We start from the raw sequence: 27,926 nt of genomic DNA on the forward strand, positions 1-27,926 counted from the left end.
TATGACCTGAAACTCCTGGGGCCTAGCCTTAAAGGACCCGATTTGCCCCAAGCCAAGCCACCCATAGCTCTCCTCAGAGGTTGGTCATAATAAGATAAAAATATTTTTAATCATTTTGAAAATGCAGAGAAAGCCTCATCTCCAGCACCTCCCCAGCAGTGCAAAAATCTGGCCCCCTGAGGCCAGAAACCCAATTCCCACTGTAGTACACCCTGCAGCCCCCCCCCACACACACATACTCACTGTTTTGTCCCTAGTGGTTCAGTGGGAGCCCGGGGCACTTCCTAGGCTCAGGGTTTACTAGGTGAGAAACAATGGAGAATAGTTCACAAGTATTATTACCAGCTGTTTGTATTTTCTTTGAAATCATTTTTTCTTTGCTTTAACAATTGCCTGTCAATACCTATCAAGTGATTGATTGTAAAGTGCAAGGTCAGGTTGAGGGTGTGATTTGTGTCATCTACACTGGAGACAGCATAGGGTAGATTTAGTTTTCCTCAATTTAGCAGAAAATTAGGAAGATCTGTGATCCCTGTGTATTGAAATTAATTTGGTGGAGCTTTTTCGTCAACTGCTTCTGAAATGAATTGTGCCATATGGTCTTGGCATCATTAATATTGGCTGAGATTGGAGCTACAGAAAAGATCAATGTTAATATTTTTTATTTCATTTACTTATAACTCATGTTTAATAACTATCTGCCATTCTAAGCAAGTAACAATGTTACTCCTAGATTCATCAAATTGCTATAAATATAGCAATTTCCGCAAGGTGTGATAAATGTTTGCACTTGTGCTGTTTTTCGCTTGCTGATTAATACATTGCAGAGAAAGAGAGAGAGAGAGCCTCCATATAGAGTCAGTCTGACACACTCTCTCTCTCTCTCTATATATATATATACGTACCACGTTAGAGGGGCACTTTGAATCAGGGTGGGGGTTTAGGGGGGGGGGGGGTTACAGAAACATTTTGAGATATTGATAGTAAAATTGGCACTTTGAATCAGGGTGGGTTGCTTACTTATAATATATGTTCCCTGTACGTACCAGGATCAGTCCAGACAGCTGGGTTATGCCTCCTGTCCAGCAGATGGAGTCAGAGAGAAAACTGAAAGCACCCCCTAGATATACTGGTGTGCCACCTGCGATCCCTCAGTATTATCTCTGACTCCAGCAGATTGAGAGGCATAACCTGCGGTCCTGGCCTGGTCAGTTTGTCAGTACTGGGAAACAAATTATTATAGTACGCTAGTTATACTTAGGACCTGATCAAGTGGTTTCTTCTCTCTCTTGTTGTGTTATTCTTGTTAGACTGTCTGTTTCTCTCTCTCTCTCCCTGGCAGCGCAGGAGCTTAGAGCCTGGCAGCGCAGGAGCTTAGAGCGTGGCAGGCACAGAGGGCTTGCCCTCTTATTTTCCCCGGCTTAGAGTGTCCATGAGGCTGGGGGAGAGTTTACCGGTGGGCCGGTCACCCTCCCCCCATTTTCCAGGGTCCTAGCCCTGAAGGGGGTTTAGAAGGAGAGCAAAGTTAAAAAAAAAAAAAAAAAAGACAAAAAAAGTGTTTGAGCCATTTAAGACCTGTTGGTGACAGGCAGTGAGCTGGTTTGTTGCTTAGCCCCGGCCTGCCAGTGCCTCTACGGACGTCGGAAGGGGTGGCTGGGTCACCCGGCACAGTTCTCTGGTACAATTTACTTACCTTCTTTTTTGGCGCGCTTTTCTGGCAGCTCCTCTGCCGCCGCGATGCAGCGTTCTTCGGCCTGCACGGCCTGTGGGGGGGCGGGGGCGCGACTCTCCCGGGAGGGTCTCTGCTCCCACTGTCTTCCCAGGGGCGGGGGACCTTCCCGGGGGTCGAGCGCTGCCTGCAGCGATTCTTCTCTGCCCCCGACGCCGCGGCTTAGCACAGCTCCGAGCAGCCATCCTCCGGCCCCTCCTCCTTCGGGGAGGTGAGCGGCGGCCATCTTGGCCACGAGGCAGGCGGATAACTCGGCTGCAGAGGAGGAAACCTCTCCTCCCCCTTCCCTTCCCGACCTCAGCCCGCGCCCACGGGGCGATTTGGGGGATTTCGGAGCCCCCCCTTCTCCCGGGCTCACATAAGTTGAATTCAAAAACAAAACAAAAAAAAAGGTCGGTGCTGTTTTCGTCTGTCTGTGTGCTCCTAAAGCACAAAGCTCTACTGCAGGCAGAATCTGGTGGGGAAGCAGCAGGTCCCTCTCCCCCGAAGACTCCCAGGACAGGAGACCCCGCTGGGGGCGGGGATCTACAGAGGCGCAGGCCACCCGCCCGAGGGGGGGGGCCGGGAGTGCGGGGGACTCAGTAGCCGCTCCGGGCCCTCCAGGGGGGGGCACCAGAGTTGCATGCAGCGGACGGCCTAGAGGTCTTAGAAGGGATGCCCCCAGGTGCTACATTTATTTGGGAAGGATGAGTTAAGTCCCTCATCCTCCATGTCCTGCAAGGGCGGGAGCTGCCTGCTCCACCTTCCAATGTTGCTATCTCCACGGGGGATATTGCTATGGCCAGCCTTAGGGCCCCCCCGATTTTCCCTTTACATCCCAAGGTTTTCTAAATTTTTTCTAGGGAATGGGAATTACCGGAGGCTTCCCTGCGGATGCACAGGGCCATAAATAAATTAAAAAAAAAAATTTGTATTCGTGACCCGCGGTATATTTGGATCTGTTCCAGACGCCCGCGGTGCATTCAGCGATCACGGCTGTGGTCAAACATACGGCTAGTCCGGTTACGGGGGGAATAGCCTTGCAGGATCTCCAGGACCCTAGGTTGGAGGCCTTATTGAAACGCATTTTTGACGTGGCGGCCTTGGGGGTACGAGCAGCCGCGTGCAGCAGTCTCGTCCAGAGGGCCATCCTGCGCTGGGTCCAACAGCCTTGACCGCGCAGGAGCTCCCTCCGGCTGTGGCGGAGCGGGCAAAATTGTATTGAAGCGCCGGTCGCATACGCAGCGGATGTTTTATATGATTGCTGCGCACTTCAGCGAGAATTATGTCCTCTACAGTTTCAGTGCGGCGGTTGTTGTGGCTCCGGCGTTGGTCGGCAGACGCCTCCTCCAAGGCCAGGTTAGGCTCCTTCCCCTCTTAAGGGCAAGTTGTTATTCGGTGAGGAACTAGATCAGATTATTAAGGACCTGGGAGATAAATAGGTTTACAAATTGCCCGAGGACAAGCCCCATCGGTTTCGGCCCTCTGGGAATACCAGGGCTCGGTTTCTGGGTCAACGGCGTTTCCGTACGGGTATGGGTGATTTCTTCCCCAGATGCAGCAACCCACGACGTCCCAGTCCTGGTCTTCTTCCTTTCATGGTAGGCGGCCTCCGCGGGGAGGTGCCTCGCAAGGATTTCTGCCGGCAAGCCCGCTCATTGAAGACACGCAGTCCCGCTCCTCCGTTCCTTTAACCGGAGATCGGCTGTCCTGTCTTTGGGAGGAGTGGGTCCAAATAACTTCAGATCGATGAGTGCAAGACGTGACTCGGCGAGGTTACGAGTTGGATTTTGCACGTTCACTCCGGGATCTCTTCATAACATCGCTGTGCGGGCCCCCGGAGAAGCAGCAAGCTGTACTTCAGTGGTCCCGGTCCCACCGGACGACATCAAGACAGGTCAGTATTCCATATACTTTCTGGTTCCCAAGAAGGAGGGCACCTTCAGACCGATCTTGGATCTCAAAGGGGGTGGTCAAGGCCTTAGGCGTGCCTCGTTTTCGGATGGAAACGCTACGGTCGGTTATTGCGGCCGTTTACAGGGGAGACTTTTGGCTTCTTGGCCCTGGCCGAGGCGTATCTTCACATCGGTATCCGAGAGCGGCATCTGAGGTACTTGTGGTTCATGGTGTTGGGACGTCATGGCCAATTTTGTGCCCTTCCATTCGGGCTGACGACCGCTCCTCGGGTATTCACCAAGGTTCTCGTAGAGGTTGCGGCCTCTCTCAGTCGGCAAGCGGTTCTAGTGCATCCCTATCTCGACGATTGCTTCCTCCGGACGAAGTCGCGAGACTCTTGCAATCAGGCGGTTCCTTGGTGGTGCGGAAACTTCAGTTGTTGGGTTGGGTGGTCAGCCTCGCGACGAGTTGACTCGAGACGACCCAACAGTTGGAATTTTTGGACGCTCGCTTCAATACCCTAAAGGGCAAGGTTGTTTCTCCCACATCAACGCATGCTCAATCATGGCTCAGGTGGGGCGCCTGATTGCCCTTCCCATTCCTACGGCTTGGGATTATTTATAGATCATTGGTCCTTTGGAGTCTACTGCGGAGTTAGTGCAGTGGACTTTTGCGCAAATGCGGCCGTTACAAACCACATTGCTTTCTCGTTGAGATCTCAGGTCCGTGGTTTACGGCCTGGAACTGCCCTGGCTGGACCCGGCCCACTCCAGTCCTTCCAGGTGGCTAACTCCCGGTCTTCTCCTCCAGGGTGCGGACCTGGAGCCTCCGTCTTGGATTGTGGTGACGACGGATGCCAGCCTATCGGCCTGGGGGGGGCGTTCTGTCAGGCCCGAGCAGCCAGGGCACGTGGACTGCGCTCCAGTCCACTTGGTCCATCAATCACCTGGAGACCAGAGCGGTGCTTCTGGCCTTACGCCGCCTCCTCCCGATCGTCCACGACCGAGCGGTCCGGGTTCTGGTGGACAATGCGACTACAGTGGCGTAAGTAAATCGACAGGGGCGGCACTTGTCGAGCATAGCGGCCACTCACATTGCCGGCGTGGACAACGGGCAGGCGGATTCTCTCAGTCGTCGGCATCTAGATCCCGGAGTATGGAAGCTGTCGGCGGAGGCGATGCACCTCATCGCCCAGCGTTGGGGGACCCCACGCTTGGATCTGATGGCAACCAGACTAAATGCGAAAGCGGTGCGTTTCTTCGGCCGAAGGCGGGAACACGGGTCAGAAGGAGTGGACACGTTGGTGCTTCCGTGGCCCCGTCAGTTTCTTCTTTACGTGTTTTCCTCCATGGCCTCTGGTCGGAAAGGTGTTGCGGCGCATAGAGTATCACCAAGGCCTGGTGATTCTTGTACCTCTGGAATGGCCGCACCGTCCGTGGTTTGCGGTTTCGTCAACCTGCCGGTCGACGGTCCACTACGGCTGGGGCATCTTCCAAATCTTCTCCATCAGGGCCCGGTGTTTTCGATCTGGCAGATCACTTTTGGCTGGCGGCCTGGCTTATCAGCGGAAACAGTTGAGGTAGAGAGGCTATTCAGACGCGGTTGTTTCAACTCTCCCTCAGGCGCGAAGGTCTTTGGAAGATTTCCACGTTTGGTGCGCTGCGCTACCTGTTGCGCCCCGTCATTCGTCTGTGGGTCACATTCCTTCGTTTCTGCACGATGGCCTGCAGAAGGGGTTGGCGTACAATTCGCTCCGAGTTCAGGTTGCGGCGTTAGGTTACTTGAGAGGCAAGGTCGAGGGGTTTTCTCTTGCGAGTCACCCTGCTATTGTGCGGTTTTTGTTTTGAGAGGTGGTCGGAATTGGCGACCTCTGGTACGTGTTCCTTGTCCTTCCTGGAACTTGAGCTTGGTACTCCGTGGCCTGTGTGCGGCACGTTTGAGCCTATCAGGATGGCTTCCTTGACGGACCTACCTCTCGAGACGGTTTTCCTAGTGGCCATCTCCTCGGTCCGTCGTGTTTCTGAGCTGCAAGCTCTTTCCTGCAGAGCACCATTCTAGCATGTTTCCACATCGGGAGTCTCCTTACAGACTGTACCCTCCTTCTTACCTAAGGTGGTTTCTTCGTTCCATGTTAACCAGACGGTTGATTTGCCCTCTTTCTCAGAAGAGGAGCTCCGGTCGGCTCCAGGCAAAGACCTGAGGCGTTTGGACGTCCGTCGGGTCCTTCTGCGTTATCTGGAGGTTATCAATGACTTTAGTAGGTCAGACCACCTGTTTGTCTTGTGGAATGGGCCCAAGAAGGAGCTTCAGGCGTCCAAGTCTATTATCGCCGCTGGTTGAAGGGCGCTATCGCGTCCACGTATATTGGTTGCGGTAAACCGGTTCCAGATGGGCTTACGGCTCATTCTTTGCGTTCTCAGGCGACTTCGTGGGCGGAAAAACGTCAATTGGTCTCTAGTCAAGAGATCTGCAGGGCGGCCACTTGGTAATCATAGTATACGTTTTCCCGGCATTATCGGTTGGATGTCCGTGGTCCGTCCGCTCAGTTGTTTGGGAGCAGCGTGATTCGAGCGGGACTCTCAGGGTCCCACCCCAGTTCAGGCGGCTCGGGTACATCCCAGCTGTCTGGACTGATCCTGGTACGTACAGGGAAAGGAAAATTAGGTTCTTACCTTTGCTAATTTTCGTTCCTGTAGTACCAAGGATCAGTCCAGACGCCCGCCCACGGTTCTGGGAGTCCGCTCGTCTTCTCATATTCCACGGTCCTTCCTTGGCAGATTGTGTTCGCTACGTTCGGACCAGTTTTTAAGGGTAAGTTGTAATTCCTCAGTTTGTCTTTTACACTATTTGTGTTGTATTAGTTCTACCTGGTCTTCTATGTTGTCCAGGAAGTTTCTGTTTGATCTAGTCTTTAAGTACCTACATGCTTACAAAATTACAAGGGGGTACAGGAAATTTTTGAGGAAGTTGTCTGAAGTGGTCAATTACTTATTTCTGCTTTGATATCACATATACTGAGGGATCGCAGGTGGCACACCAGTATATCTAGGGGGTGCTTTCAGTTTTCTCTCTGACTCCATCTGCTGGACAGGAGGCATAACCCAGCTGTCTGGACTGATCCTTGGTACTACAGGAACGAAAATTAGCAAAGGTAAGAACCTAATTTTCCTTTCTCCGAAAGACAGTTCACCAATCACACATACCCTCCCAGTTCACCTTTTGGAGGAAGTTCTCTCCCAGTCTACCCAATATTTTTGAAACTGAGGGGAGCAGCAGGGTCATGGCAATCTGAGAACTCCTATGCATGCACAGTAAAGGCCTTAAGCCTTTTTCAGAAAGCTTTGGAATATATGTCTGACTGGTGAAAGTGTGCTCACTTGACCCACTTATATGACCTGAATATTGCTATCTTCATAGAACATCTGCTACAGGCAAGCAACTTAGATAAAATGTGTTTAATATTTTGAATTGATGCAAAAATGCCCCAGAATTGCTGCATATTTTAACCTACCCCTGAGCTGCTGCAGGATAGTGAGGGCAATGATATTGCATGTAAAATGGGTCCAGTATTTAATAGCGGATAATGAATATTCATTTTATCCTAACAGATTGTTTCAAATATAAAGAATTCATTACACGGTTTTAAAAAATTCCATGGAAGAACATTTGATGATCCCTTTGTACAGAGTGAAAGAATTAAGCTACCCTATGAGCTTCAGAAGATGCCTAATGGGAGTACAGGAGTTAAGGTAGGTTTCGTTGGTGTTGCAGCTAAAATAGTCTCATTGACCAGATTTGTCTCAGAGAACACAGAGCGACCCTTAGCAGTTCTGTTCTCTGCACTATAATGATGGCAGAGTCTCACTTACTATAAACTTGTCCTAATTCCTCTCATTACAAGAAAGCATGTATAGAGAGAAAATTTAATCTGATTCCTCCTGTAATGGAAGGAAATGGTGTTCTGAGGCATGGCTAGAATTTTGTTCATTTAGGGGTAGATTTTTAAACTTACGCGCGTGCTTCCCGATGAGCACAGATGGACGTGGCTATTTTAGGTGTGCGTTGGCACGCGCGTTTTATAAAATAGCGGTGCTTGCACATGCGCGGCGGATTTTAACATCCGCGCATGCATGTGCGTGCGGCCTGGGACTCGTGTGCGCAGGGGGAGATACATTTTTAATTTATGCGTGGCGATGCAATGGTCCCTTTTCCCAGTTCCCTCCCAGTCCGCTTCAATTAAGGGAACTTCCCAGCCTCCATTACCCTTCCTCTCTCCTCCCCACCCTCTAAACTCTTTGTCCTACCTTTCTTTGTTTTTATTTTGTTGCTTACTGCTCCTTTGGAGCAGTAGCAACATGCGTGCGCTGCTGATCTCTTCCACAGTACAGCGGCAATGGCCCCTCCCCGCCCCCTGGACCACCCCTTTAACTGGGCCCGGCACTTCGGCGCATAGCGGGAGTTACACGTATGGCCAGGCCCCTTTGAAGATGCGTGCAGTGTGTGCAAGGCCTGGCCACGCATGTAACCCCCATTTTTTGCGCGCAGGGGGATTTAAAATTCGGCTGTTAGTGGGCAAGGGTTTTATTAAATTATCATATGATTGATGTATAATTGTGCTAAGTTTAAATGGTGATTATGGTATCTTAGTGGTGGTCAAGTCCAAAAGTTTGATAGTTGAAGAGTCAGATTTATCTCTAAGACAGGGTTCCCTGAACTTTTCATGAGAAAGGCCACATAGAATATTTCAAATCACCAAGAGGGTAGAGTGGGGAGTTGGGTTTTCTCTGGTAGTATTTGCTGAGTTGGGGGGAAAGGGATCCTGTCTGGTACTTTCAGTGATTTGACATGTTGAAGAAATTGAGGGGGAGACAGAGGCTTTTCCAGGGACAAGCAGGATGGTAGTCCTCACAGATGGGTATTTGGGTACTTTTATTTACTGCTGAGCCTTATTCTTCTCCCCATCTCCATGCTCACTGATTGCATTCTCTGTACATATTTCTTGCTGTCATTCCCTGTCTTCTTAGTCTTTTCCTTATTCTCTCTTATTTATCCCTCTCAGTGCTCCATCCACTATCTGTCTATCCATCTTTCCTCCTCCTTAGCACAGCCTCTCTTCTTTTTTTCAAATTATCTTTCTAGCCCATCACATCCTGTCTTATTCAGCCTAACTGAGCATTCCTTATATTGCACCCATAATGCAACACATTTATTTAGAACATGCCTTTTTCCATGGACAAGCAGGATGAAATTCAGTCAAATAAATGGGTGACATCAGGTGACATCTGTCCTGTGGCACAGACAGCACTGATGCCTGTCCTGTCTGTCTTGGAACCGCTGCTGGAATGGCTCAATGTGCTCATCGGTGTGTTACTGGCCCAGTTGGCGCCAGTTCCTGGGAGGCCATCGATGCCCCAGATGCCGCCCCGACTGATGAGGTGATCATTTCCGGTTTCTCCAAGGAGGAAGCTCTGCCTAGGCTGGCAGAAACACTATGGCCTGCTGCCCCCCATTCAGCTTTGCCAGGGCCTGCACTGAGTTTGCTGGTGATTGCAACTCTGGATGAAGGCTGAGCATCCAGGTCCCTATCCTCTGATGATTACACTGAGGATGAGGGGCCCTGTGATCCTTGGTGGGGATGATGCTACAGAGTCCTCCTCTAAGGGCTTGGAGGTCTCCCCTCAGAACCGTCTCCTCCAGAAGAGCGAAGGAGGTCTCTGCCGGAGGACTTTTGTACAGGTAATGGCTGAGGCCATTCTGTTTCAGTTATTGATGCAGGAGGATGCCAGGCGCAAGATGATGGAGATCCTCCAGTTTGTGGAGACTCTTAAGGAAATCGTGGCAGTCCCAGTGCATGATATCCTTAAGGAACTTCTGTTGAGGATATGGGAACACCCCCTGATGGTACCTACCTTATCCAGAAGGCTACCGGATTCGATAAGTGTCAGCTACCCCACCAATTGGTGGTCGTCATATCTGCCCTCAAGAGGGTCAAGCGTTCTCGGACCCATTCCTCGGCGCCTCCATGGAAGAATCACATGGCATTAGTCGCTCTTGGGAGGAAGGTGTTCCAGGTGGCCATGCTTATTGCCCACATCGCCTCCTACTAGTTCTACATGAGCCAATACTCGCGGCACCTCTGGAAGCAGGTGCAGGAGATAGCCAAGCAGCTGCCTCCGCAGCAGCAAGACTCTCTCCAATTGCTGGTGCAAAAGGACCTGGAGTGTGGAAAAGATGAGGTCTGTGGTCCTACGATGTTTTCAAAATGGCAGCGAGGGCCTCTGCAGCAGGAATCGGCGCCCGCAGAATGGCATGGCTGCGGGCCTCTGATCTCCATCCAGAGGTTCAGAACAGCTCACTGACATGTCGTGTACTGGGGAGAATCTCTTTGGTGATAGGGAGAGGGTCACAGTGGCCCAGTTACGGGAGTACAGTGAGCCCCTCCAACAGTTCTCCGCCAGCACTCCAGACCCGTTCTCATCTAGGAGGTTGGCGTGGCAGGGGCAGAGGAAGTTTTTCTGTCACCAGAGGAGGTACTATCCTCCACCCCTTTGCACCCGTCAGCAGCATATGAGCTCCCGTGGCTGCCCCAGGCAGCAAGGAGCTCGTAAACACCAGAAAGATGAAAAGATGGAATCGGTAAAAATGGACTTTATTGATACTTGCCCGACTCTGGCCGAGTTTCGCTCTAACGAGCTGCCTCAGGGGCTTCTTGAACCATTTAAATTGGCTCTATATAGTTTCAATGTCTTTCGAGGTTGAAGGAACATGAGTCAGCATACCGAGTCTTGACGTGTTCCAGGAACTGTCACTTGCAATTCATAAATCACTTGTGCAAGCGGTATTGATGCAATTCATTGATTTCGTAAGGGAACAAGCTGCCACTTTTGTTCAGCTTCTCAGATGAGTGCAGATTAATATTGTAAGTTTTGCACATCAGGTCATCCAACCTCTGGTTTTCCAGCTTTTCTGTAATTAGTGTTACCATGGTAGTTGTCCCTTTTCTGCTGCTCACGCTGACAAGCATTGGAGTTTGTGCCTTCTCTTAGAATTGCTTGGCCATCTCGTACTTGTTTCTAACTCCTTGGCTTGGATTTCCCTTCAGGTTTTTTTAAGCCTCCATTCTCAAAATGACTCCAACAGCTCGTGTCCTGGAGCTTTAGTTCATGTCTACAATCCTCTTCGCCTCCACTATCCTGCATTGCTCGCGGAGCTCCAGGACACGAGCTGTTGGAGTCATTTTGAGAATGGAGGCTTAAAAAAACCTGAAGGGAAATCCAAGCCAAGGAGTTAGAAACAAGTACGAGATGGCCAAGCAATTCTGAGCGAAGGCACAAACTCCAATGCTTGTCAGCGTGAGCAGCAGAAAAGGAACAACTACCATGGTAACACTAATTACAAAAAAGCTGGAAAACCAGAGGTTGGATGACCTGATGTGCAAAACTTACAATATTAATCTGCACTCATCTGAGAAGCTGAACAAAAGTGGCAGCTTGTTCCCTTACGAAATCAATGAATCGCATCAATACCTCTTGCACAAGTGATTTATGAATTGCAAGTGACAGTTCCTGGAACACGTCAAGACTCGGTATGCTGACTCATGTTCCTTCAACCTCGAAAGACATTGAAACTATATAGAGCCAATTTAAATGGTTCAAGAAGCCCCTGAGGCAGCTCGATAGAGCGAAACTCGGCCAGAGTCGGGCAAGTATCAATAAAGTCCATTTTTACCGATTCCATCTTTTCATCTTTCTGCTGTCCGCTACATTGGATCGGTTACCGGTTTGTTTTCTTGGACCAGCTCGTAAACACCAGCCAGTACCTCAGTCAACTCCCGGGACAGGGTCTTGACTGGATTGGAGGGAGCATAAACCAGTTGCTTGTACTTGAGACTCTGGATCCCCTGGTTGGGGCAGGCTATAGGTCTTTGAGAATCGGTAGCCCAGTATAACCTCAGACAGTGGGTTCTATCATGGGTACCAATTAAACCTATTGGTTGTCCCACCAAATTGCCCTCTGTGCCTGTTTTGGGGGCGGGTTGCGTATCAGGAAATACTGCTTGCGGAGCTCTCCACCCTCTTAATGGCCAGAGCGGTCAAGCCTGTTCCACCAAGGCAGAAAGGGCGGGGATTTTACTCCAGGTATTTCCTAATTCTAAAGAGAACAGGAGGATTCTGTCCCATGCTAGACCTAAGGGCCTTGAACAAATTTCTAAAGAAAGAAATGTTCAAGATGGTTTCTCTGGGCACCTTGATCCCCCTTCTACAAAGTGGGGACTGGCCTTGCTCCCTTGATCTAAAGAACATGTACACCAATGTCGAGATCTTCCCAAGCCACAGGAAGTATCTCCGATTTGTGGTGGTAAAACAGCAATTCCAGTACAGAGTGTTGTTGTTTGAGCTAATCTCAGCTCCACATGTCTTCTCAAAATGCCTGGCTGTGGTAGGGGTGCATCTCTACAGGCTCTGAGTGCATGTTTTCCCCTATCTGGGTGTTTGGCTGGTCAGGAGTACATCTTAGGCAGAGGCCATTCGGTCTATGAGCTTGACCATTCAGGTGTTGGATTCACAGGGTTTGTCAACAACTACCCGAAGTCTCATCTCAGTCCGTCACCTTAGTTGGACTTTATAGGAGCCCTGCTAGACATGGCCCAGGGAAAAGTCTTCCTGGCATCTTTAAAGGCAGAGATCCAGGGGAGCCAGCAGGTGTTAGCGAGGCACATGTTGAGGTTGTTGGGCCACATGGCCGCAACTGTCCATGTCAATCCCTTGGCACGTTTATAGAATGGATCCTGAGGTCGTAGTGGCACCAGGCTATGCAAATCCTCCAGGCTTGCATCTGAGTCATCCCGTCTCTCTGGGACTCATTGTCCTGGTGGCGGGTACCCTCCAGTCTGGAACGGGGGATCTCTTTCCAGAATCCTCTTACGCTGAATGTCATAACCACGGATGCATTCACCCTGGGCAGGGGAGCTCATGGAGAGGTGCTCCGCACCCAGGGCCTCTGGTCTGCTCAGGAAAGCTCTTCCCAGATCAACTTCCTAGAGCTCTGGGCAATCAGGTATGTGTTTGGGCTTTCAGAAATCAGATGTCCAAGAAAGTTATCCTGATCCAAAAGAGAACCAGATAGTGATGTGGAATGTCAACAAGCAGAAAGTAGGCCCTGTCCCATGGCAACGTATCTGGCAGGTATGGAGAACATGGTGGCAGACAGACTAAGTCGTGCCTACAGACCCCACAAGGGGTTCCTGAACCAGGTGGTAGCAAATCGGATCTTCCGCCTCTGGGGGAACCCGGACATAGCTCTGTTCGTGTCTCCCTGGAACATGACAGTAACTCTGTTCTGCTCACTGTACAGGACAGACGGCAAGCCAGCCTCAGATGCCCTTGCCCATAATTGGGGCAAGGGTCTTCTGTACACGTATCCTCTGATTCCCTTGCTGGTGAAGACTCTTTTGAAGCTTCAAGAGGACAGAGAGACTATGATCCTCATAGCCCCTCATTGGCCGAGACAGATCTGGTTTCCTCTCCAATGGGAGTTGTCCATCGGGAAACTGATCAGTCTGGAGATTTCCCCAGATCTCATCACACAAGATCAGGGCAAGCTGCGGCATCCCAACCTCCTAGCCCTGTCACTCACAGCCTGGATGTTAAGAGATTAATCCTGCAGCCACTTGATCTTTCTGAGGATCTATCTTGAGTCTTAGTGGCTTCTGGAAAGCCTTCCACAAGAAAGGCACACACCCTAAGTTCCTGCGTAAGGTGGTGACGGACTTTCATCTTACCAGCTTATTGTCCTGCCAATTTTCTTTCCCAGTCCCCATTCACACTAAGATAATGAGCACTGCACAGTGTGGACTGCAAGCAAGCCTTAGCCTTTTGTCTGGAGCAGACAGAAAACCCATAGACAGTCCACCCAACTTCTTATTTCTTTTGATAGTAATAGGTTGGGAGCTGTAGACACTATCCAATTGGCTAGCAAATTGTATCTCCTTCTGTTATGCACAAGCAGGACTGCATCTTGAGGGCCATGTCAAGGTTCATTCTGTTAGTGCCATGGCAACTTCAGTGGCCCACTTGCGAGCAGTTCCCGTGGAGGAGATCTGCAAGGCTACAATGTAGAGTTCTCTTCACACATTCACATCTCACTATTGTCTGGATAGAGTTAGCCAATGTGACAGTAGGTTCAGTCCGTGTGTCCTTTGGAATCTCTTTAAGGTGTAGAACCCAACTCTCCCTGCCTATGGCCTGTTGTTTGGGTTCAGGTTGTGTTCCCCTCTATTACCAACAGCACTGTTGTTGTTGTGCCCGTTGGCACCTGGTTGGTGTCTGTTGGTCCCCATTTTTGTTGGGGAGCAGCCTGTAGCTATGGATTCACCCATATTGTGAGGACTACCATCTTGCTTATCCTTGGAGAAAGCAGAGTTGCTTACCTGTAAAAGGTGTTCTTCGAGAACAGCAGGATGTTAGTCCTCACGAAACTTGTCCCCCACCCCGTGGAGTTGGGTTTCTCCTATTTTTGTTATTTTAAATCTAATTCTGTGTTATAAGACTGAAGAGGGACGCGTGGTACAGGGCATGCTGGGCATGCTCAATATGACAAGTCAAAGTTCTGGAAACTTTGACAGATGTTTTCTGTGCCGGGCTCCATCTGATATTGTCACCCATGTGTGAGGACTAACATCCTGCTGTCCCCGGAGAGCACCTGTTTCAGGTAAGCAATTCTGCTGTCTCCTCAATCATTTTTCTTCCACTGACACGAAAAGAAGTTTTTGTTTGCTAGCGCTTGCAGTCCTTTTTTGAAATTTTTGATTCAAGTTTCTTGTTCATGTTTTCTTTATTATCTTTACCTCATTTTATTGAGTCCTCAATAAAAAAAAAAATAAATATTTTTTAAATTTAGATTCTCTTCATTGCCTTCTTAACATGTTAGGAAAGAAACCCTTCAGACTCTGTGTTGAGTGTGCTTAAACGATATCCAACCATGACATCGATGATGTGTCCATTCTCTGGGCCTTTCTCATGACATGATTGATTAATTGCACAATACTAATTGCACAACATGTATAAAGTATCCCCTTGGGTGCTTATGTTTAAAGAATATAAATTAAAATATGAATCTTTGAGAGGAAAGGAAGTGCAAATCCTCTGGCAAAACAGTACATAAAAAGAAAAGTGGGTCAAGTGCCGAAGCCGCAACTCTTCTGCCAATCATAAGAGAAACCGAAATCAATCTTTTCAGCACCAAAGATGCTGAGACACTGTCATTGCAAAAGTCAGTGCCAACAGCTTCCGACACCATCACTTCAGCCCCATCAATCTCGGTTCAAAAGCACTTGCCATCAACATTGGCCATCTGGGCACCAAAGTTTTCAGTACCTTTACTATCACTTATTTGTTTGCCGGCCTGCAAGGCAAGGCCATGACCCGCCACGCTTACCTCCAGCTCTGAGTGGGGTCCTCCCTCACTAGACACTGTCCCAGATGCTGCACAGTGGGACACCAACTTCTTTCCTGCCTGGCCTTAGGCGTAGGCGCACCCAACCTCCACCAGTTTAAAGGGCCAATGGTGGGAAATCTCCCGCAGCACCCACTGAGGACATCACAGCCTCTGGCCCATAAAGGGTTTTCTTCCATTCAACCTCACTTCAGCAATAGGTAGACTACCTCTGGTAGAGCAAGTTGCCTTCTGATCTTGGTTCCTGGTCTTCATCCTGCAGTCAGCCTTCATTTCTTTGTCTTCGTCCAGTGGTCAGTCTTCAGTTCTTCAGTGTCTTCTCCTGCCCGCCTGTGCTGTTCCTCATCTGTCTGACTGCCTATCTTTCTCTCGGATGGATCTCTGGTTCTGACCTCGGCCTATTTGACCTGTGACTATGACTGAACTCCACCTGCCATTAACCACTGCCTATATATTATGACTGAACTCTGCCTGCCTCCAACTACTGCTTGACTCTCGACCACATATGAACACAACTTGTCCTGACCACTGTCTGTCTCTGACTACGCTAGTGCTAATCCTGCCCCAGACCTTGGTCTGTGACTCGTCCATCTCCACAGATCTCCACCTTGTCCACAGAGGCCCACCCCTAATTCCTGCCTGCCCCGGCATCTGATGGATCAATCTAAGGGAAACGAGGGCTGGTATAGGTGAAACTTCAGTGGACCTCTTCTGCAACCAGCTCCGCCAGTCGACAGTGGAGACCTGCAGGATTCCTTCCTGCAGGTTGCACCAATTCCACCTTGATCCAAGGATCCCTGCCTGCAACTTATCTTGGTGCTGAAAATGTAATAGTTAAGTCAAAACTATAAAAGTAAGAATAAAAAAAAAAAATCTTCTGCATTTACTCTACTGGTATTAGTCCCATAATCAGTACATCTTCAGTGACTCTTACATCTGAAAGCTTTCTATATCTAAAAGCCATTCATTCATACAATAACTAAAGCTGGAGTTTATTCAAACTATATTAAAGATATTCCATCTATCCCACCTCATCACTTGTGAAACCAGTATTAGAAAAGCCTATTATTGAACTGTGTTTCCAATTTTCTATTCTACTATACAAGAAGGCTCAACAAACGAAATCTCTAGAGACAAACCCTTATTAGAGTCTAATCATTGACTCTGACAATTACTTCCAATCATCTTATATCTCTGGGGGGATTCTCCAAGTTGCTCTCAGATCCTTACCTTGAGCCAACTTGGGAGTATTATACCGCCTGAAGATATGTCTTACAAAAATAGCAATCTCTATACTTTTTAAATTGCAAGAGGAGCCAAAAACTGAAGACTTCCCAGAAGTTTTGAAGTGCATCAACTCATCTAAACAAGCCTATGCTATACCAGTTCACAAAGCACGTTAAGATCTTCAATCACAAATGTGATAAATACCTCTCTCTTCATAGTCAATCGCCGGAAGAATAGATTTAAAGTATAGTCCAGCTTTGCCTAGGACATAAGGACCAAATAAGCAATGATTCTGTAGCAGTGGAGTCTGCCTTATAAAGAGCTAAAAAAAAATCAAGTATATATTCCAGTACTTCACCAGGAAACATAGCAAAACTACTAGACAATACTGGGAATAAATTATCCCATTCAGCAATGCTACAGAGCAGAATCTCAGCTTATCAGTTCCAAATTGTTCAATACCTTTACAATCTTTTACAAAAAATTAAAGGTCATCTCTGCTCAGCTTCCATCTGATCTCCAAGATAAATTCACGCATCTTAATGAGGTGGTGTGAATTTATTTTCTGTCGATAAGCAGGCTGAATTAGCCATGCTGTCTGGGTGAAGTCATCTATGGACTCTGCATCATCAGTCTCCTCAGTTTTAATTTTTCTGCATTTTTGCAAGGACAGTTTTTCTCTCTCCTCATCTTCTCATAACTTCTATATATTCACAGTGAACCAAAAAAGAAATTTCTTTGATTGGGTGACCAGAGAGTTGGACCAAGGGCTAACACTAGACATAGTGTTCTTAGATTTCAGCAAGGTCTGACACAGTACCACACAGAAGACTTATAAATATATTGTGTGCCTTTGGTATGAATCCTAGAGTGACAGACTGGGTTAGAAACTGATTGAGTTGGAGGTGACAAAGGGTAGTGGTAAATGGAGTTTTCTCTGAGGAGGGGGTTGTCACTAGTGGTGTCCTTGGACCAGTTATTTTCAACATTTTTTGTGAGCAACATAACAGAAGGGTTGTCGGGAAAGATTTATCTTTTTGCTGCTGATACCAAAATCTGAAAGAGGGTGGACAGCCAGGAAGAAGTGGAAAACATGAGGGAGGATCTAGCGAAGCTTGAGGAATGGTCTAAAGTCTGGCAGATAAGATTTAATGCTAAAAAATGCAGAGTAATGCATATAGGATGCAAAAACCCTAGGGAAAGATACAGTATTGAAAGTGAAACTCTTCTAAGCACAAAGGAAGAGCAGGACCTGGGTATAATTGTATCTAATGATCTTAAGATGGCCAAACAGGTGGATAAAGCAACGGTAAAAGCTAGAAAGATGCTTGGCTGCATAGGCAGAGAAATAGTCAGCAGAAAAAGGGAGTTGATATTGCCCCTGCATATGTCCTTCGTGAGACCTCACTTGGAATACTGTGTACAATTCTGGAGACTGCACCTTTGAAAGGATATGAACAGGACTGAGTCGGTCCAAAGGGGGGCTACTAAAATGGTCCATGGTCTTCATTCTAAAGCATATGGGGTAGACTTAAAAATCTAAACATACATACCCTAGAAGAAAGGCAAGTTATGATAGAGAGATTCAAATATCTCAAAGGTTTCCATTCACAGGAGGTGAACCTTTTTCAATGGAAAGGAGGATCTAGAATGAGATGAAGTGGAAAGTGTGTAGACTCAGGAGTAATCTTAGGAAATATTTGTTTTCCCATCGATAGCAGGGCTGAATTAGCCGTGCTGTCCGTGATGTCCTCCGGGCAGCCTCGAGCCAGAGCTTCTCATAGCTGTTACAGAGCTTTGCTCTGTGCGGCTGCACGCATCTTCCCATGCGAAATAGCACCCTCTTTACCTTCAGTCTGTTCTTTCTGCACTGCCGAAATTTCTCCTGTTCTCTTCAGTTTTTTCTTGCAAGAGGAATAGAAAAGTAACAGCACTTTTCAGTGCTACAATGGGGCCGCGACCACCTGGCTTCAAATACTGCCAGTGCGGCAAGGTGTAATGTCAATCACTGATGGCCATAATTACTGATATATCTGCCTAGGCCTGGACCACAACCAGTCGTCTTGCCGCAATTGTGGTTGCATGTCCCCACGGGCCCAACGGCAAAGGGCTCTAAATATTGCACGACTGAGAGAGAACAACAGGGGCTCCTATGCCCTGCCATCAGAGTCCTACTCCTTGCTGAGACCCAGCATGGAGCAGCCCAAAAAAAGAAAAAGAGCCTCCTCACTGGGGCCTCAAGGCAAGGGCGCGAAAAAGTCAAAGATGCCTGTGCTCATAGTGCCTGGCCCACCACAACAGTTGCCATGCGCCACGAGCCAGGACAATGCGTTGAGGGAGCCGAGAATGGGAGTGCTGTCCACCTCACACATCACTGAAATCGTCGAAACCGGCACAGGAGCCCAAGTGTGCCAACCAGCCCAGGATATCGACGCTGACACAAGATCGTCCCACGCATGCGTCGGGCAATTGACATACCGATTCACGAAGCTGCGCTTCGAGTCAACACGACACTCAACACAGTGTGCAGTCATATGACGCGCCAAGGGACACCCAATGTGATCCTGCTTCAACGTATGCTGTATCACACCCAAAGATTCCCTCATCGATGCAGCCGATGACACACAAACAAAGGCATGGCTCAGAAAGAAGGCTGTGGGCTTCCCAAGGGGTCTCCACCACAGATGAGATGCGTGGGAAGGATTTCTCGGACGTTGCATCCCTGTTGGATTACCTGGACTCTGAGATCTCTTCTTTCTTGTCACTCCATGTGTACTCGTACATCTCTTCTGTATCCAGACATAAGAGGAAGTCCTCACAGTTGCAGGAGCCGCTCACAAAGGGGAAACGCCTTCCACAGGTGATACCCCCACTGACCTACAGGCCCTGGGGACTGGACTCTGGCATTTTACTCACAGCCATCTCCGGTACGTCTGGAGGCCACACAACTCTCTCTAAACAGGAGGACAAGCAGCCGAAGCCGCGGACCCCTTCCGCTCCCAACAGGAAAGTTCTGGCTGAGCAAGCAATCTCACATATCTCAGCGGTCTTCTCTGGAGTCTTTGCATCCCTGGATCCCAGTGACCAGGCACCACCTCCGACTAGCCCATCACCTGGGGAGAGGTCCTCCTGAAGACGAGGCGCAAGTTCCAGGGGGGAAGTCTCCGAGGAAAGTACGTTTGCCTCCACCCCAATTCTCTCCCTAGCTAAGTTCAAATTTGCAGGACTCACCCCCCATCTTCACCGGGGTCATCCACGGAGATGCAGTCAGATGCACCTGAGGGACCGCCTGAACTCTCCTCCCCACCAGATGACCTATCTTATTCGAGGTTCATCGAAAATGTGGGAACAAAGCTTAATATTGAGACTAAAAAGGTCCTAGACCTGAGGGCTGAGGTCTTGGGGATATTGAAAATCTTTGAGATGCTGGCTGAGGCTACGGCCCTCCCCTCCCACGGAGTTCCGGAAGCAGTCTTGGAAAAAACTTGGAAGTCACCCTTTTCCACCTTACTAACTTCCAGGAAAACAGACCTGAAATTCAGGATGAGGTAGTCTCCGTAATATACCTCCCCTCAACTCCCGCATGCCACCATTGTAGTGGAATCTGCTATGAAACGTGCTAAGAAGACGAGGTTTCATTCAAATACGCCCCCAGGAAAGGACAACCATTACCTAGATGACTTCGGGAAATGATCCTTCCAATCCGCCATGCTGGGGGCCAAGATATAACAACATCAATTTTACATTACCCAGTATCTTTGTGAGTGCCTCCAATCAATCAAAACCCTGTTCAGTGATGGTTCGTCACCCGGGGGGCTACCGCAGCCGGTCCTGGATATGGAGGAGGGGTTGCGACACCTTCTCTGCACCATCTGCGAATCATTAAAGATGTCGTCTAGAGCCTCTGCCTCAGCCATAGCGGCTCGTCGGCTAGCCTGGTTAAGAGCCAGTGTGATCAGGGAAGATGTTCATGAAAAGCTGGTGGACCTCCCCAGTAGAGGAGACAACCTGTATGGGGACAAGCTGCGGGAAACAGTCTCGCTACTAAAGGAGCAAAATGTAGCAGTCTTGTCCTTCGCCTCCCCAATGGACCAGACAACCAGCACAAAGAGATACTACCCAGCTTACTGTAAGCCTGCTTTCCATCGACATCCGTTCTGCCCTTACCCACTGTACAGGGGGCCGGCTTTCCAGCTACCTCGCCAGCAATCAAAAAAGCAAACAATGTTGGGAATTATTAGAAAGGGAATGGTGAATAAAACGGAAAATGTCATAATGCCTCTGTATCGCTCCATGGTGAGACCGCACCTTGAATACTGTGTACAATTCTGGTCGCCGCATCTCAAAAAAGATATAATTGCGATGGAGAAGGTACAGAGAAGGGCTACCAAAATGATAAAGGGAATGGAACAGCTCCCCTATGAGGAAAGACTAAAGAGGTTAGGACTTCTCAGCTTGGAGAAGAGACGGCTGAGGGATATGATAGAGATGTTTAAAATCATGAGAGGTCTAGAACGGGTAGATGTGAATCGGTTATTTACTCTTTCGGATAGTAGAAAGACTAGGGGGCACTCCATGAAGTTAGCATGGGGCACATTTAAAACTAATTGGAGAAAGTTCTTTTTTACTCAACGCACAATTAAACTCTGGAATTTGTTGCCAGAGGATGTGGTTAGTGCAGTTAGTATAGCGGTGTTTAAAAAGGGATTGGATAAATTCTTGGAGGAGAAGTCCATTACCTGCTATTAAGTTCACTTAGAGAATAGCCACTGCCATTAGCAATGGTAACATGGAATAGACTTAATTTTTGGGTACTTGCCAGGTTCTTATGGCCTGGATTGGCCACTGTTGGAAACAGGATGCTGGGCTTGATGGACCCTTGGTCTGACCCAGTATGGCATTTTCTTATGTTCTTATGACTGATCAGTGCTAAACATTCTCAAAGGTTACCAACTCAAATTCAAGCATGCCCATATGCTTCCCCAACTTGCCGTTCTTCACAAGGGCCTATCAAAACCGTAATTCCTCCAGGTCGAGCTATCCATGCTGCTCACCCAGCAGGTCATCCAGGTGATTCCACCGTGTTAGCGGGACAAGGGATTCTGTTCTCCATATTTCCTCATTCCCAACAAGTCGGGGGGTCTTTGCCCCATCTTGGACCTCAGAGAACTAAACAAATTCCTTCTCAAAGAGAAGTTCAAGATGACATCCCTAAAGACGATCCTGCCATTCTCCCAGGACAAGCAGGATGGTAGTCCTCACATATGGGTGATGTCATCAGATGGAGTCCTGTCACGGAATACTTTTGTCAAAGTTTCTAGAACTTTGACTGGTACACTGAGCATGCCCAGCATGCCATAATCCGTGTGGCCACAGGGGTCTCCCTTCAGTCGCTTTCTTTTCGCGCTGCAATTTGCCTTGCGGGTTATGAGCTCTGTGAGATTTTTCACCTTTTTTCCTCACGGAAAAACTCGAAGTTTACTTCTTTAAAAGTTCCTAATAGGGTCTCCCATCGCACTCTTTTTCCTCCGACACTCGAGTACTTTTTCCCGTGTCTCCGGTTGGTTCCTGCCGTCTTACCTTTCGGTTCCCGCTGGTCATCGACCGTTTTGTGCCCTTTTTTTCGGCATGGCGACCAGGTTCAGAAAATGCCCAGAGTGTCCATGAATAATGTCGATCACAGACCCTCACACTGTGCGTGTTCTGTTTCTGGGCCCATTGCACGATGTCTGCCAGTGTCCCAATTGCGCCCAAATGACTCCAAAAGGCAGATGTGCCCGTCTTGATAAGATGGAGACTTTCTTTAAATTAAAGTTAACTCCATCAACTTCTGCCCAGTCATCACCGGTGAGTAAGGGTCCTTCCATTGACAAACCTCGCCGGGAGCAGCAGTGAGACGGTGACCATATGTCACCAACGCCATCCAAGACATCTGTAGCGTCGTCCTCTGTGCCAGGGAAAGACCGGACCGAGCACCGAGGGAAGCATCGCCACCGGCACCGACGCAATTCCATGCCCAGTGCTGGCACCAACATCGCAGCGGCATCAATGGCCATTGAGCCACCTTTGAAGAGGGCCTGGGGAGAGGAGCCCCCATCCTCCTCTGCACCCGAGATCCCGAGGCGTTCCCCACCAACATCAGTGCCGGGTACTGAGCCTCCACAAATTCCTGCCAGTAACGCCTAGCCTGCCTCCCCCTATAGCTGCGCTATCCACACCAGCTTTCAGGGAGGAACTGGACATCCTTGTCCGCCAGGCAGTCCTCGATGCCTTCCGAAACCTGCAACTGCCATCGATGCTGGCCCCCATACCGGCACCAACCCCGGAACCATTGATGTTTGCACCGTTGCTGGACCGACTCGATACCCTCATCGATGCTTTCCCGACTCAGCCCGTTCCATCGGCAGCGAGTCGGCCATCGAGACCTCCGCAGCTCCCGATACCTATTCCGGGCTCCTTGGAGGAAGATGACACAACTTCCAGTCTGACTCCAGCTCCAGGTCCATCGATGCTGGAACTGCTTCCAAGTCCATCGGGGCTCTCAGGACCTAAACGTCCACCGTTCCCCTCGATGCCATCGATTCAATCGAAGCCTCCATCAATGTCGGTACACCCTCCATCGAAGCCATCGAGGCCTCCATCGATGCCCACGTGCCCTGGAATGTTGGACATTCTCCCTCCTTTAGGATCTCGACCATGAACACATGAAACTCCCTATGACACATGGGAGGATGTGGACACAGATACCTCTACATCAGAGGGCTTGCTCTCAGAGCCTTCTCCTCCAGAGGAAAGATGGCAGTCTCCTCCAGAAGACCTTTCCTTCAACAACTTTATCAAGGAAATGTCCGAAACCATCCCCTTCAACCTAGTGACTGAAGAAGGACACCCGTCACAAGACCTTGGAGGTTCTGCAATTTGTTGATGCCCCCAAGGAAATTATGGCCATTCCAGTGCATGAAATCCTGTTGGATCTCCTACACTGCCTATGGGAGCATCCTGGCACTCTTCCACCAGTCAACAGGAAAACAGATGCAACATACCTAGTACAACATGCCCCAGGCCTTCAGAAACCACAACTGCCTCATCAATCTGTTGTGGTGGAATCCACACAGAAGAAAGCTAAACTATTACGTCCGCATTCCTCAGCACCCCCTGGGAAAGACCAGAAGTTCCTAGATGGACTGGATCGAAAAATCTTCCAAGGCTCCATGTTGGTATCCCGTATAGCCACCTACCACCTGTATATGACCCATATACAGTTGGAAGCAAGTCCAAGATTTCGCAGACTCCTTGCCTCAACAGCAGCAAGAAAGCCTGACTGCCATCATCCAGAAGGGGTTCGAAGCAGGGAAGCATGAGGTAAGAGTGGCATATGACTCCTTTGAGACTGCTTCCTGGTTGTCAGCAACAGGAATCAGTGCTAGAAGATAGGCCTGGCTGAAAGCTTCTGATTTAAGACCTGAGGTCCAAGATAAGCTTGCTGATCTCCCGTGCACTGGAGACAATCTCTTCGGAGATAAAATACAGGACGCAGTGGCTCAGTTGAAGGACTACCACGAGACCCTACGTCAATTGTATACAGTCACTAAGTACGCTCCCTCCTCATCCTGCAAGAGCATGAGAAGGCACCCGAGAAGACCATTCTATCACTCACGCAAATACTATCCTCCTGCATCTTGAGCGAGAGCAGCCAGAGTCCCTCAGAGGGGACATACACGCCAGCCCAAAGCACCCAGAGCACAACCAGCCATACAAGCTAGTCCAGCCTCCGGATTTTGATGCGTTTTCAGAGAACAGCGGCCACTCGTCAATGAACCCAAACCCAGAAATACCCGTAGGAGGCCGATTGTGCCACTTCAAACACAACTGGCGTCTCATAACAACAGACCAATGGGTAATATCCATCATAGCCCAGGGATACCATTTAAACTTCCTCACAGTACCCCTGGACTCTCCACCCAATCCACTGTGGTCCCGAAAAGACCACACATAAGAACATGCCATACTGGGTCAGCCCAAGGGTCCATCAAGCCCAGCATCCTGTTTCCAACAGTGGCCAATCCAGGCCATAAGAACTTGGCAAGTACCCAAAAATTAAGTCTATTCCACGTTACTGTTGCTAGTAATAGCAGTGGCTATTTTCTAAGTCAGCTTAATTAATAGCAGGTAATGGACTTCTCCTCCAAGAACTTATCCAATCCTTTTTAAAACACAGCTACACTAACTGCACTAACCACATCCTCTGGCAACAAATTCCAGAGTTTAATTGTGCGTTGAGTGAAAAAGAACTTTCTCAGATTAGTTTTAAATGTGCGACATGCTAACTTCATGGAGTGCCTCCTAGTCTTTCTATTATCTGAAACAGTAAATAACCGATTCACATCTACCTGTTCTAGACCTCTCATGATTTTAAACACCTCTATCATATCCCCCCTCAGCCGTCTCTTCTCCAAGCTGAAAAGTCCTAACCTCTTTAGTCTTTCCTCATAGGGGAGCTGTTCCATTCCACTTATCATTTTGATTTCCCTTCTCTGTACTGTAGAAGCCGTCCCCGGACACAGAGGGGCAGAGGGTTCTACTCACACTATTTTCTGATTCCAAAAAAATCGGACGGTCTCTGCCCAATCCTAGACCTCCGCAATCTCAACAGATTTCAAAAAGAAAAATTCAGGATGGTGTCTTCGGCACCATGCTTCTCCTAGTACAACAAGGAGATTGGCTGTGTTCTCTGGACCTTCAGGACGCCTACGCACATATTGCCATATTCCCACATCACCGCAAAAACCTGCGCTTCATAGTGGGTCACAAACATTTTCAATACCGAGTACTGCCATTCGGTCTGGCCTCTGCACCTTGAGTGTTTACAAAATGCCTAGCAGTGGCTGCCGCACATCTACGTAGAAGGCACCGTTCACATGATTCCTTACCTTGGCGACTGGCTAATAAAGAGTTGATCAAAGCAAGGAGCTCTCAACTCTCTAAAGCTCACTACGAATCCCACTTGAATCCATCTCACCTCCTTACCTTCATCGGAGCAGATTTGAACACCACAGTCGCAAAGGCCTTCCTGCCCAATAACCGCACAGACATACTCTCCAAACTGGCTACATCTCTGCACACATACAAAACAGCCTCAGCCCATCAATTCCTCACATTGCTGGGCCACATGGCTTCCACGGTCCACGTCACTCCTATGGCCAGACTAGCCATGAGAATAACTCAATGGACTTTGAAATCTCAGTGGTTTCAAGCCACTCAACCTCTTTCATCCCTGATCCATGTAACCAACCAGCTGCGTCTGTCACTTCTCTGGTGGACAAACAGAGCCAAGTTGCAGACAGGTCTACACTTCCAGCAACCAGTTCCTCACGTGACCTTAACCATGGACGCATCCAACTTGGATTGGGGAGCTCATGTGAATAACCTTCAAGTTCAAGGTACTTGGACACAATTTGAAGCAAGGTCTAAAATCAACTTCCTAGAGCTTCGAGCCATACGTTATGCTCTATATGCTTTCAAGGACTGCCTTTCATGCAAGACTGTTCTCATACAGACAGACAACCCAGTTGCAATGTGGTACTTGAACAAACAGGGAGGCACAGGCTCTTATCTGCTCTGCCAAGAAGCTGCACAGATCTGGGCTTGGGCCCTTGCACACTCCATGCATCTCCGGGCCACTTATCTGGCAGGCATACAGGACGTAGTAGCAGATCGCCTCAGTCGATATTTCCATCCCCACGCATGGACTCTGGATCCCTGTATAGTGAGCAAAATCTTCCAACGCTGGAGTCAACCAACCATCGACCTCTTTGCATCCGAACTGAATCACAAAGTGGACAGATTCTGCTCCCTGCACAGGCAACAAAACACGTTAGCCATGGACGCCTTCTCTCGCCCATGGAACACAGGCCTCCTATATGTGTATCCTCCGATATCACTAATAACCAAAACTCTCGTGAGGCTACAACAGGACAAGGGATCAATGATACTCATAGCCCCGTACTGGCCTCGACAAGCATAGTTTCCCATGCTTCATGACCTCTCTATCCGAGAACCCATTTGCCTTGGCACAGCGCCCAATCTCATAACTCAAAACCACAGCATGTTACACCACCCGAACCTTCAGACCTTATCCCTCACAGCCTGGATGTTGAAAGCCTGATCCTACAGCTGCTCAATCTTTCGACTAAGGTTTCTCAAGTGCTTGTAGCTTCAAGAAAGCCTTCCACACGGAAATCTTATCTTTCTAAGTGGAATAGTGGTGCACGCAAAAAGGTATCGACCCCTTTTACTGCCCCACTCCATATCTATTAGACTATCTCTGTCACCTTTCAGACTCTGGTCTGCAGACTTCCTCGGTACAGGTACACCTCAGTGCCATGTCAGCGTACCACAAGGGAGTAGGGGATGCCCCAATAACAGCGCAACCCCTTGTGAGTCGGTTTATGAGGGGCCTACTACAAATTACCTTCTAGACGCCAAGCCAGACATATGTGCTATAACTGAAACATGGCTAAAACCCACAGATACTGCAATAATAAATCAATTACCAACACAGACCTACAACATCTTCTCCCTCCCCAGACTGAAAAAAAGAGGTGGGGGCATCTTATTAGCAACAAAAAAAGGCCTCAGATTCACTCAACACTCGGTCATATCAGACCGTAAACTAGAAATCGGCTTCTTCACATCAGATCATCTTCAAATCCTTTTAGTCTACGCTCCCCCCCCCCCCCCCCCCCCCCCGGCCTCTTGGAAACAGACACTTCTCCTATCATTGAATTAATTACTATCACTATCAATTTGGACGCCCCAGCAATAATTCTGGGAGATTTCAGCCTACACGTAGACGACCTCACTCACCCAGCTGCGAAGCTTTCCTCACTGCCTTATCAGCCTTGGGATTCAATCAGATAGTCAACAAACCCATACACAAAGCAGGCCATATGCTGGATCTAATCTTCGTCAACTCAGGCATCAAGCATTCTTCGCATCTGAATTGCAAGAAGGTCCCCTGGTCAGACCATACACTAATTTCCACCAGGTTCACAATAAACGAAACCATCTCGGTCCACGGACCCCAACCCTCCTTCCAATATAGAAGAGCATGCTCGTCGGAAGACCTCAGCAATCAACTAACCTCACAACTTACTCGCATAGATCTCACCAACTCCAACACAGCTCTCCTATCCTGGAACAAAATAACTGAATCCATAGCTAACAATCTATGCCCCCTTGAAACAAAAAAACCCAACACCAACTTGCCCAAAAGACACCCTGGTTTACCAACTAACTCAGAAAACTAAAACAAAGCTTAAGACAAAAAGAGAGCAAATGACATAAAGCCCCATGTACGAGCACACTCTCCGCCAGTACAAGACCTCCACCTCCAGATCCAAAAGGGACTTCTATGCGCACAAGATCCACGACCTCATCTTCGACGCCAAAGCGCTCTTGCCTTTGTTTCCAATCTAACCCAAATCAACGCACCAGTTATCCCTATCAATCAAGCACAATCAAAAGCCGAAGAACTGGCCCTGTTCTTCCGTAACAAAATCATTAATCTCTTATCCCAGCTGCCCAACTCCACCCCTCAGTACCTGAGTTCACTCCAACTAACAAACAACAAAACCATATA

At 48.8% G+C, this 27,926-nt stretch overlaps 1 protein-coding gene across 1 annotated transcript in view; it reads left to right on the forward strand.

Moving 5' to 3' along the window:
- The window catches only part of HSPA4L (heat shock protein family A (Hsp70) member 4 like), a 626,705-nt gene that overhangs the window by 87,826 nt on the left and 510,953 nt on the right, over positions 1–27,926 (forward strand). Inside the window, exon 3 of the mRNA XM_029590014.1 lies at positions 7,213–7,353. Coding sequence (XP_029445874.1) covers positions 7,213–7,353 — 141 coding nt within the window. The remainder of the gene's footprint in view (positions 1–7,212; positions 7,354–27,926) is intronic.

The sequence above is a fragment of the Rhinatrema bivittatum genome, chromosome 1, assembly GCF_901001135.1.
Source record: "Rhinatrema bivittatum chromosome 1, aRhiBiv1.1, whole genome shotgun sequence".
Taxonomy (NCBI): Eukaryota; Metazoa; Chordata; class Amphibia; order Gymnophiona; family Rhinatrematidae; genus Rhinatrema; species Rhinatrema bivittatum.